This window comes from Adiantum capillus-veneris, chromosome 15, assembly GCF_014529385.1.
Source record: "Adiantum capillus-veneris isolate H3 chromosome 15, ASM1452938v2, whole genome shotgun sequence".
NCBI lineage: Eukaryota > Viridiplantae > Streptophyta > Polypodiopsida > Polypodiales > Pteridaceae > Adiantum > Adiantum capillus-veneris.
In genome coordinates this window covers 143,368,599-143,380,156 of record NC_140945.1, presented here as the reverse complement: position 1 = coordinate 143,380,156, position 11,558 = coordinate 143,368,599, and the positions used below count along the sequence as shown (strand labels likewise).

Here is an 11,558-nt window from a genome sequence, read left to right as displayed (position 1 = left end):
GGTATTTGAAGAGGGGAAACCCTAAATTGTTGCCCTCACAGCCTCAAATTTAGGGTTGGAACAGCACGAGATTGCACTAGTAGACCATAGGTGCAGGCTTTGTATCCCTACACAGAGGAGCTCAAAGAGCTGATGTTGATGTTCTAAAAAACTCCTTCAGCCCTCATAGTCACGGCACCATGAGTGCTGTGGAATTTTGAGCCATTTTTTACCATTTTTGGGTCCTTTTATGACCTTTGTAAGCCCAAAAATGCTCTTTTTTGCTCGTAAAAAGCCCAAACAAGCTGGGAAAAATCCCGAAAATTGTGGAAAATTCCATTGGGCTTAAATTTCATCTTGAATCTCATTTTCCCACTTGGAAATCACTCAAGATGCATCTTGTACACCTGTGCATAAAACCTGCTATTTTTGCCGATATCGCCCGCATTGAATTTTCTAGCAAACCGAGCGTGCCACTTTGAAACACTTGACCTTTGTACATTTCTAAAGAAAACTATGTTTTACTGTGATAAAACATGTGTCAATGCCACATCCAGGGCCTCGCCTCTCCGAAAAGGTACGTACACAACTGCAATGATGGCATCTGGTTTCTCATATACCACACTATGTACATTATATCAGTTGGTCCCACACATCAAAAGCATTACGAGTGAGGTAGATATTTTATTTTCACATTATGCACGTGCCACATCACAACAATGTTTTCTCTAAGTGATGTGAGATGCTCCCTTTGAATGTGTGCTCGGGGGGGGCGGGGGGTCACTATGCATAAATTGTGTTTATCGCGTGCGCTCAAGGGCTATTCTTAAAACTCTTTATTTGTGGATTTTTCATGAATCAAATGCACCCTTTTCCTATTCAATCTATAAATGTTTTCTCTCAATTTCATTTTATGGTATCCATCTATATGTGAAAGTGTGAGAAAAAGTGAAATTAATAACACCTTCCTCTACACTCACGTGATAGTCACATACTTATTAAGTGACCCCCCTAAGAATGTGCATGAATTCTTGAGGATTTTGGTGAGAATGTTGTTGTGGAGTTAGTAGACAACAAAAGAATCTCATTAGATTCCATCGAATGAGATGATGACCCAGTAGTAGCACAAAGTGATTGAGACTTCTTCACCTAACAAATGGTACTCACACAGTCACAATTGTTTGCTTGCAATGATAGAAAAAAATCAATCTAGTGATTGATCCAAACTTCTGCTAGCTCCTAGTGAATAAGACTTCTCTTCAAGTACATAAATGGTACTCGTAATTATTCACTGCAATGAAATTCCTTCTTGAAGAGCTCACATTCAATGTTAGCGATGGTGGCCGCTCCTTGACAGGTAGTCTAAGGGTCATTTAGCGCTCTCCTCAAGGGTGCCTGCTCTCCATCATCATGAACCCCCACAAGAGCCAAGTCACATCACTTGCAAGGAGTGGCTATCTCTAGAAATGTAAAACTTCAGAATTTCTAATATTAGACCCCCAAGTTGGCCCAGTTGCCCTTGTCGCATGCACCCGCAATCACCTTCTAAGTTGAGACAGCCCGCTTCGGATGCTCATAACTCATGATGTACAAGTCTGATTCACGAGCTATAAAGTAGGACTAGCTATACTTTTAAAAAAATATATTTTGAGGACTCAAACAACCAAAAACATCAGCATTCAAGCTTGAAAAAATCACACCTTTGTACATGGATTTTTACATGGTCTCTTTCAAACTTGCGAGCCTATGTACACATATATACATGAGGCTGGTGGGCAAGCTATTTGGCATGACTTAGTGACTTTATGCTCATCCTGTCTGATAACTATGTCATGAGTTTATGAGGAATTTTTTTATCTGCTCTTCTTTCATGGCTAGACAATGGAGATCATACGTAACTATCCGATAGCTCCTCATTTTAGCTTGACGTCTTGCATACATCTGTGTGGATAATGCGAATGCCTCGGAAGGTATTCCATGAATTGATCCCCTACGGATCTTTGATCTCCTTGCTGTGAGAGCTTTCACCAATTGTGCTGACAGAGTCTGCCCATCGGTTATGTATCTGCTGAGTGCATGTTTCTCGTTGATAATGGATGCCATATTGTATTTTTGTTGGATAAGTTGATGAGCCCAATAATCCTTGGAACTAAAACCTAATTGGGTACATTAGTGGTCGACTAATTCTCTAAGGGGAGAAATTTTAAAACCTCAGCAGCTATAAAAAGAAGGGGACAATTGTCAAAAAGAAAAAATGGTCGCTGGCCTGAGAGGGAGTTCGTTTTTGGAAAGGGGAGCTGGTGGCGAGCAGGTGAGAGAGGCCATGAGTCGTAAGCAGACAGGGTGACCATCCGTGATTGTGAAAACCGAGGATGTGCCTTGAACTAGCAGGCAGTCCTCTTGTGTAGCCAACTGAAAGGGGTGGTAGACCGCCAAGAGCAGAAGAGAGGGGACTAGGAGCGCAGGCCGAGCGGGTGGCCAACAATCGAGCTACCGGAGCTCTGTAGCGAGCTCATAAGGTGCATGCTAGGCATGCAAGGGCATCTTAATTGAGCCGAAAAATAGCGGGTGGCTTGCTTCAGGAAAGAGGGCCGGGGTTGACTGGGTTGACGAGAAGCCAACGGGGAAGCTCTGGGCGGCGGACAGGGGCAACAAACAAGCCAGGTCAGCTCGTGTGGGGAAAGGGGTCGAAGATGACAGAGGTGCTGCAGGCCATGCCAAGGCGAGGGAACTAGTCAGGCGGGGTTTTCAATTGCACCTTGTGAAGCGCCAAAGGATAGCTGAAAGAGAGAGTCGAGGAGGCAACACTGCCGCTCGAGAGAGCAGACCTCTGTAATGAGCTTGCCGTTAGGGGCTGTAGAGTAGTGGTAGAGATGGTACAAGGCTGCTTGTTCTAGAGATACTCTGAGAACACTACATGACAAATGCCCCGATCAAGTCCAGCTTGAGGAGGCTCAATTAAGGATGTAAGGTGCCAAAGAGCTGCCGCTGATGGAATGAAGAGAGAAGGGGCGACGGGGTGGCCGCCAATCAAGAGAAAGAGCCATTATCAAATTGAACAACCAGAGAAGGGGCATCTCAGTCATCAGAGAGGGCCGACCTCACTGTATAAGTCCAGAGCTTGCAAGTTCCCTTTAGCAATTTACTGTAAATAGGCGTTCAAAGGTTGCCTTTTTCAAATTTTGTAGTGTCAATGTCACTTGGATTGAGCTATATGGAGGCCAGGTTCATGCTCTGCTAAAATCTTGTCAATGCACACAATCAAGAATTGCACAACTCGCTTCCCATCTCTGCTTTTTATCCTGGCATAAGCAGAACCATCATCCAAGACCTTTGTTTCCATGCGAGCGGCTGTGATGTATGTCTACCCAAGGATAAGAGGATAGATAGATATCTCCTGCACAAAGAATTTTTGTTCATCTTTTACATTACCAATTGTCACTTTCACATTTGGACAAGCTCCATAAATATCTCCCAATGAGTTATTTGTAGCTCTAATCATCCACCCATGGTCTGTGTCTATCAACCACTTGCCCTTCATTTAAAGACTTTTGGACATAAGATTGATTTCAGAGCCATGATCTATCAATGCAACATATGGCTCCTCAAGATCACCCACCTTGACTAAAGTTTTTGTTGTAGCTCTTCAACCAATGACTTTTGGAGTAGTGGATTTTATAGGAGGCTTCATTTTCATCCATCATCATCTGCATATCTAGCATGCACATCTCTTCGAGAAGACTGGTAGCAATCTACCACACTGTCATCGCAATCACCATGTGACTTCAGTGACTCCCATTCACCCTCAGACTGTGGAGGAATAGATTCAATAAGATTTTGCCTCTTCCTTTTTATGATACCTATAATTTCTTCGTGAAACGCGCGTCTAGATATGCTAAAAACTTCACCCAAAGTAAACTCAACTTTGCTATTCAAAATCAAGTTTGTAGTAGCTTTAATGTTAGATTGTAATTTGTATGCGGGGCCATTTGCTTTGGATTTTCCTTGCTCTTTCTTCTATGCTTCCTCCATAGGAATCTCAGGAGGAGGAGACACCTATGGTGGAGCCTCATAAGAAGGTCATGGATCCTTTCTTCCTCCGGCTCTTTCAACCCTCTTTGCAGTAGAAGGGCCCGCATCTCCATTCTCATGTCTACACTTCATTGCTTCATTGTTATAGCATTTTGCAAGATAGGCATGCACCAATAAAGAGTCTGTAAGGTCATCCCAACCTGTTGTATGACATATGCAATCACCAGCTTCATGTAATACCTGTTTAGTTACCTTCCCCTTTTCGACTAACGCTATTGCATATGGCCACAAGCTATCAACCTCCTCAAAAGAATCTTGAGTAGCATACCCCCTTTTCCAAAGTTACTTCCTAATGGCATACCTGTCTTCTGCTGGTGGATCTTTCCATCCTTAAAAAACACAAGATCTCTTTTCAAGGCATCATTGAAGCTATCACATCCCTTCTGCCATGGTCTGTGCTATCACACCATATGCATCTGTGCATGTATCCTTCTTTGCTTTGGGATTTCTGACCAGCAGGTTGCCCTTTCTCTTCAAGCCTCGTCAGCTTTAACTTCATTTCTTGCATGCCCTTAACAAGCTCATCAAGCATAGAGTTATCACCTTTTGGACCTACAGTAACAGGCTTTGCTGGAATCTTAGGCATGCTAGGAGTTGAAGTGGCACCATTTACCACCATTTTGTCTCTACAGTGTTGCCTCTTAGCAAGCAATGAAACCGCATCCTCAACCTCTCTCTACTCAGCCTTTAGACCCATGTTTAGTATTCTTGTTTTCAAGTAGTAGTTCTAGCCTTTCTTGGAGTTCAGTACCTGCAGCTTGAAGGAACAGTTTAGTCTTTTCACTATCCAAAGTAGCTCGCTCTATTCCTGACAGCTGAGCATAGTGCCGCTCAAAGTCTCTCAATAGTTCAGTGATGGAAAGTCCTTCTTTTGGCTTTGCAACCCATTCCAAGAAAGTCCTTTTTGCAACCCCTTTAGAGTCCTCCATGAAGTATTCCTCCTTTAAGGCTAATTTGAATTTCTCCCAATCTCCTCCATGCTCCTCCTTGATTCCCCTTATATGGTCTCTAATCTCGGGGACCACAACAAGCTCAAAACTACAAATCATGTCCACCTTTGGAACCTATCGTCGCTCCATCTCCTTTACATAACCATGAAGAAACTTTGTGACATCTTTCCCTTCAAATCGGTCCATTTTGTTTGCAATAGCTTGAAGGGAATTGGTTGCTAACACCTCCCTTCTTTCTGCAGTCTGTTGTAGTTGCATAAACATAGCGAATGCTTGAAACATTTGCATTGTACCTTGATCAAAAAACGCATGCCTTGTTGCTCTTGCTAATCCATAGCTTTAATTATTTGTATTTAAACCTTTGAAAACAAGTTTTTAAACCCCCATCCCAGCTGCGTCGCACCGCGTTCACCAGAAATATCGGAATGTGTGCAGTCTAGTTGGGAAGGTGCAAAACCTCTGGCTGTGAGAGTTTGTGATGAGAGTCACAAACACTTTACGGAAAAACGTTTATGAAAAATCACCAACTCTCTTTTTAAAGACGACGAAAAATCTAAGAGTGTTTGTGACAAGACAATCACAAACCCTCTCCCCTATTGTGCTTGGAATTTGCTTGTTTTTTTAGGCGAGTTCGTGATGAAAGGATCACCAATACACATCCAATTTTACTTCAACTTTCATGGAAACATGTAACCTCGCCCCCAATTACATAGTCATAACTTCAAACAGTTCAAAGGAATAATCGAGCTTCCACCTTCACGACAATCATTTTCTGATTTTGCAGAGATTTAAGATCTTTTATATTGAAGCCCACACACCTTTTTGATAAGAGGAAACCCTATTTCACTCCCTCACAGGCTTAAATATAAGATTGCAAAGAGGCGAGGTTGCACTACGAGCAACCATGGAAGCAATTGCACAGTAGTGATAAATTGTAGGTTTTTTCACTAAAAAGAAGCCTTCTCTCTCTTCTCCACGGAATTTTCAGCTTATGTGTCCATTTTTGGGTTATTTTTCCACTTTGGACCAAAACTAGGTCATTTTCAATTTATTTTTGACCAAAAAAGGCCATTTTTAATGTGAAAAATCCCAAACGAAGTCAAAAAATCCCTAAATTTGTGGTATCACTCGCGTAAGCATAAAAATCATAGATATGCATCATTTTTCATCAATATTCCATTTTGGGTCACTTTCCATGCAATTTTGCGACGACACCGTCAACTGCTATTTTCGACAGTTTTTACCCGCATCAATCTTTTTAGGCGAGATGAGTATGCCACCATGAAACACTTGGAATATGTACATCATAAAACCAAAATAGGCATCTTATCAAGTGGGAAAGCATAAAAAGGCGCCACATCCAGGACAATGATTCCCCCGATATGTCATGCCAAGGGCCAAAGGGACTTAATGGCTTAGTGCGGCTAGGAGCCGAGGGCTAGGCATAAGTTAAGGGGTCCTACTTGCAAGGGCCAAGGGCTATAAGTAGGGAGGTTGGGAGGAGAACGGTATGCCAGTCCACCCTTTGGCCTTTCAGGATAGGTATGTATATGATAGCAATCGCAATAGCCGCTTCAACATATATCACAATATGTACATGATTGCTTTTATTTACATGTATCGAAAGGTGCCAAAAGTGATATGAATGTTTTTATTTCACACTATGTACGTGCCATGACACGAAAATGGAATGGGAAGGCTAAGAATTGGAAGTTTGAGCCTTTCTGGTGGCAAAATATAAAGAAAAAACAAAATCTCTCTCTCTCTCTCTCTCTCTCGGGTTTCCTAACGGAGGTGCCTTAGGGGATGGGTTGTACACTCATTGTACATGATGGTCCTAGGTAGCAGACATGGACACGTGGTTGACAGTGAGGAGATAGGGGATGTCAATGGGTCGTGAAACAACTTGGGGGCACAGACTCATGGTGGCATAGGTGGGGCTAGTTTGTACATGTAGGCCTACACACATCTGGGAAGGGTGGTATTATGTTGCCTCTATAGAGCAAAAGGTGGAGAAGCGGGGTGGCTATGGGGCTGTTCAACAAGGTTGCACACGATGAAAATAGGATGTTGAGATGGAGGTGAAGGCTACAATGCCACTAGGCGAAATGAGTGTGAGGGACGTAGGGTGGCAAGTTGAGCATCGGACAATGGAGGGTTGGCGTGTAGAAGAAAGGTGGGTGCAACTATCAGTGAATATTGGAGGAGCGAACTTAGACCCATAATTGTGAAGAAAGCTTTGCTCTTAAGGAAAAATCTACGTTTGACTCTTTTTGAAGCCAGTATGGATACACATCGACACCAAAAAAACAATAAAATAGTGAGCATTTATGCAAATACTCTCTCTCTCTCTCTCTCTCTCTCTCTCTCTCTCTCTCTCTGCGCTTCCTCTAGTAGCAACATGTCTCTCCCTCAACTTACTTTGGGAAAAGTGGTGGATTGTTGGTGCCATCTTGACGACTTGCGGCCTTACACTAGGATTTCCTAAGACAATGATTGGTGTGCGTGAGCAATTGCTAGTTTGGGGATGTTGGTGTTTCATATTGTAAATGCGGGCGGAGTTGTACACTCGGGAGTTGGGTCAGCCAAATCCGATGGCCCATGATCGAGACGTCCCCGTTTTTTCCCTCCACCATTGATCCCATATGAAGTTGCCCCCCCCCCCCCCCCCCCCCCCCGATATAGTGATGTGGATGCCCGTATGTGACAAGTGTGCCCGGACAACATCGAATCACATGGCAGGCGGCCAAAGGTGGCCCGGCCGGACGGCCCTCATTCCTCGGTCGTTGACTGAATGCATTGCCGCCACCTCTCTCTCTCTCTCTCTCTCTCTCGTCTCGCCAGCGCTCTCGAGTTTGTGCGCTTCATGAACGTTAACACACACACACACACACACACACACACACACAGACGAAAGAGAGGACTTTACCAAGCAACCAGATGAAAGCAGCTGATCACCAAGGCTTTTGGGCGCTTAAAGTCTGACAAACCAAACGGTCATCAATAGGTACCGAATTTCCACACATCAAATGTCATTAGCGACAGTTGATGCTTCATGAACGCCGTGCATTACTCCTCAGAAAACGTATTGTCTGCTTTGGGTTATGAAGCTCTGCATGTGTTGTTGTGGGTCTTTCGTCCTGCAGGCTTCTAAGCTATTTTTCTCATTCAGCAGTCTTTAGCAGTCAGAGAGGAGGATTTTCTTTCCAATCTGCTTCGTTACTGGGCACAGATGGAGTTTCTAGCGCATATCATGCATTGTGCAATCAAGATTTCATCCTGCTTTGATTGGTGATTTGCATATCCAGAACTTATCCATCAGGCAACCAGAGTACCCTTCTAACATTGATAGACAGAATTAATGGCATTAACCACACAAATTGCAGAGCGCTTCAGGCTTCAGCACAGAAAATGGAGCCCCACGAGTAGGGCATTCACATTCAAGATGGAAGACCTCTACAACTTCAAAGTAGCGGTAACCTTGGAGGAGGCCAAGGCATTGCGAGAGGTGAAGGAAAATGTCAAGAAACAGAACAAGGTTTGGTGGCTGTGGGAGGCAAACAGAGGACCTGAGTGGTATGCGGCACCGGGCATGTCATGCTTCTCAGAAATAAGCCTTGTTAATTTATCTGAGTGCATCGAGCTTAAGAAGCTGGTAAGGAAAGGGGTGCCCGTTGAACTTCGGCCCAAGGTGTGGATTGCTGTCTCTGGGGCTGCAAAGAAGAGCTCCACAGTCCCCGAGAGCTATTATGCAGACTTGTGTTCGGCTATTGAGGGCAGAGATACCCCTGCAACTCTTCAAATAGATCAAGTAAGTTTCCATTTATTACCTCTTGCATGCACTTGATGGGATGATAGCAGATCGTTTTTGATCATTGCAATAATCTTCTTCCAGGACCTTGCACGAACTTTCCCGTCACACCCATGGCTGGACACTCCAGCAGGCCATGCAGCTCTGCGCCGCGTACTAGTCGCCTACTCTTTTAGGGACTCCCAAGTTGGCTATTGCCAGGTCAGTGTGTTTAGCAGGTTATCATTTTGCTTGATGAACATGTCAAATGTAGTGTTTCTAGTATATGACCTCAGTAGGGATAAGGTAGTCACCACCCTAATTGACACTGCATTTAGAGCAGCATGTAGGAAGACATAAGCATATATTGCATAGACACATGCGAGGTGTCACGCAAGGTTTATTTGCATCCACACTGTGCGGAACGGTGTTTTAAAACCTTTTGCCTACCCAGGGAAGAGGATGCGGTTCGGGTTGACAGATAGTGCAACTCGCTAGGTATGTCGAGCCTGGCAATGGCAAGGATGTGAATGGCAAGGATGTGATGCCAGTTGACACATTCTTTGTTTCCTTCACAAGATTGATTGATTTATTCATTTGTTCATCTCCTTATGGGGAGTAATTATGTTATGCAAGAGAAAGAGTACAATGGAGAAAGATTATGATTTTAAAACTTATGTGTCTGGATTTGGGGAGAGAGAAATTTATTTTGTCTTTTGGAGCTTGTTTATTCGACATGCACAGCTTGAATTGTGCATACGCATGTGATTCTAGGGGATGAACTATGTGGCTGCCCTCTTGCTGTTGGTGATGAAGAACGAAGAGGCAGCCTTCTGGATGTTGGCAGTGTTGCTGGAAAACATCCTCGTAAAAGACTGCTATAGCGATGACCTCACTGGCTGTCATGTTGAGCAAAGGGTTTTCAAGGATCTTCTTGAGAAACATTGCCCCAGGTAAATCTCATGGTCGGGCGTTGATGTCAATGTCTGAAAAGGGTGAGGCCCATCTTATCCTAAGCGGTAAAGCGTGGTGGGTGCTCGAGTGTCAGAAGGTATAAAGGTGAAGAGAGAGCAAGACTTGTCTTCTTCATGCATTTGATTTCTTGCAGGTTAGCTATGCATCTGGATGATATCGGATTTGACGTCTCACTGGTGATGACAGAGTGGTTTCTATGCCTCTTTTCGAAGAGTCTACCAACAGAGGTAATGTGTGTGCTGAAACCAGAAAGAAGCTTTGACAGCAGGGACAACCTCAGACGTAACATTATGATGTAATTACAGACCGTGATGCGTGTCTGGGATATTCTCTTCAATGAAGGAACCAGGATCCTTTTCAGGATAGCATTGGCTATCTTTAAGGTACACTATCGCTCTGCTAATCTTGTTTGATATGGGTATCATAGGACCATATTGGTATCTTTAATTATTTTCTCGTTTGATGAAGAACAGATACAAGAAGACTCTCTCTTGTCCAACATCACAGTGGGTGAGGTTCTCAAAAGCTGCCAGGAAACAGCCCGCACGATGTATGATCCAGATAAGCTTTTGAAGGTAATTTTGTAAATGCAGGTGACTACATGGTGGCTCTCCATGGCCTTACAATGCATACCAGGTGTCGTGGTTTTGAAAGTTGGTATCATGTTTTCCAATTGTGAGACAGAATACATCGAGAATTTTGTTCATGTATCTTGTCATCAAACTCTAATTACTTTGCCTGCCTCTCTTTGGTTGTAGGTGGCATTTGACGGATTTGACGTCATGACAACACACTCGCTCACCAATCAACGATTGAAACATCAAGAAGACGTCATGGAGGAATTGGAAAACAGGATTCAGAAGCTGAATGCTTTGAGATCACCCAAGGAACTTGTACCACGGCAAGATTGATCGGGCAAGTGTACAATAGCAGGCCGATGCTTGCTTGTAGTTATAACAGCTCATACTGTTTCTACACCAACCATGCCCTGTAAGGGGACAATACGTACATATCATACATTGGGAGGATTGTGGAAGCCATTTCTTCGGAGACATAGAGTAGGGGATGATGGGTATGGTGGACAACCCAAAGGTCTGTCTGCCTAACCGAAAGTTGTATGTAGATTATATTGACTAGAGTGGGGGGATTGTGGGTATGCCTAGAAACCCCAAAGGTCGACGACCGTTTGGCCAATGGAGGTTAAGCTGTATTCTGTATCATGGATCCAAATAAGCTCAGCATCATTTTCTTATCCTTGTGCAAGTTTTCTGAGAGTCAAATATTAATAGCTTGTCCGTGTGGAATCAAATTATAGAATGTGCATATTGAAATGGGAGTTTTGTGTCAGTTAAGGCGGAAATGTAAGTGAGCCATTCATGATGGTGTAGGGGAAATGCCATTTCCCAGTAAAGACTATGACCGCATGTCGATTGGCGGGAGAGCCCCATGGGAGCCCAGTTGCGAACCCTGTTGGTTCCCATGGGGGGGGAGATCCACAAAAAATTGTGCACAGCTTGCATACAAGTTGCAAGCCACCCCATAGGACGCAATCATGTAACACGACAACTGAAATCAACGTTTCTGTTGTGCCGTACTTGCTCTTCCCTCTTTTTGATTCTCATGTGAACAGAAATGCCTCAAATGGCCTTCACATAGACCTACCGAAATGGAGGGTCGTCTAAATTGGAAGGCCCTCTCTTGAAAACTAGATCCAGGCCCCATAGGCCAACCTTTAGCAATTTGGTGGGTGGCCAACTTTGCAAATTACAGAA

At 43.8% G+C, this 11,558-nt stretch overlaps 1 protein-coding gene across 3 annotated transcripts; it reads left to right on the top strand.

The window, feature by feature from the left end:
- The first annotated feature begins 7,879 nt into the window (after positions 1–7,879).
- Positions 7,880–11,038, top strand: LOC147441605 (uncharacterized). 3 transcript variants are annotated; one of them, XM_086483177.1, is made up of 8 exons: positions 7,880–8,028; positions 8,197–8,832; positions 8,917–9,033; positions 9,586–9,764; positions 9,920–10,013; positions 10,092–10,169; positions 10,260–10,361; positions 10,545–11,038. In XM_086483177.1, the coding sequence occupies exons 2-8, from the start codon at positions 8,383–8,385 to the stop codon at positions 10,695–10,697; spliced, it is 1,173 nt and encodes a 390-aa protein (XP_086339303.1). In that variant the 5' UTR covers positions 7,880–8,028; positions 8,197–8,382; the 3' UTR covers positions 10,698–11,038. The 3 variants fall into 3 exon arrangements, 2 of the variants coding, with proteins under 2 accessions (XP_086339303.1, XP_086339302.1); XR_015184324.1 differs by lacking the exon at positions 7,880–8,028 and having other exon boundaries at positions 8,040–8,832; positions 10,260–10,439; positions 10,545–10,680; XM_086483176.1 differs by lacking the exon at positions 7,880–8,028 and having other exon boundaries at positions 8,042–8,832.
- The last annotated feature ends 520 nt before the right edge of the window (positions 11,039–11,558 follow it).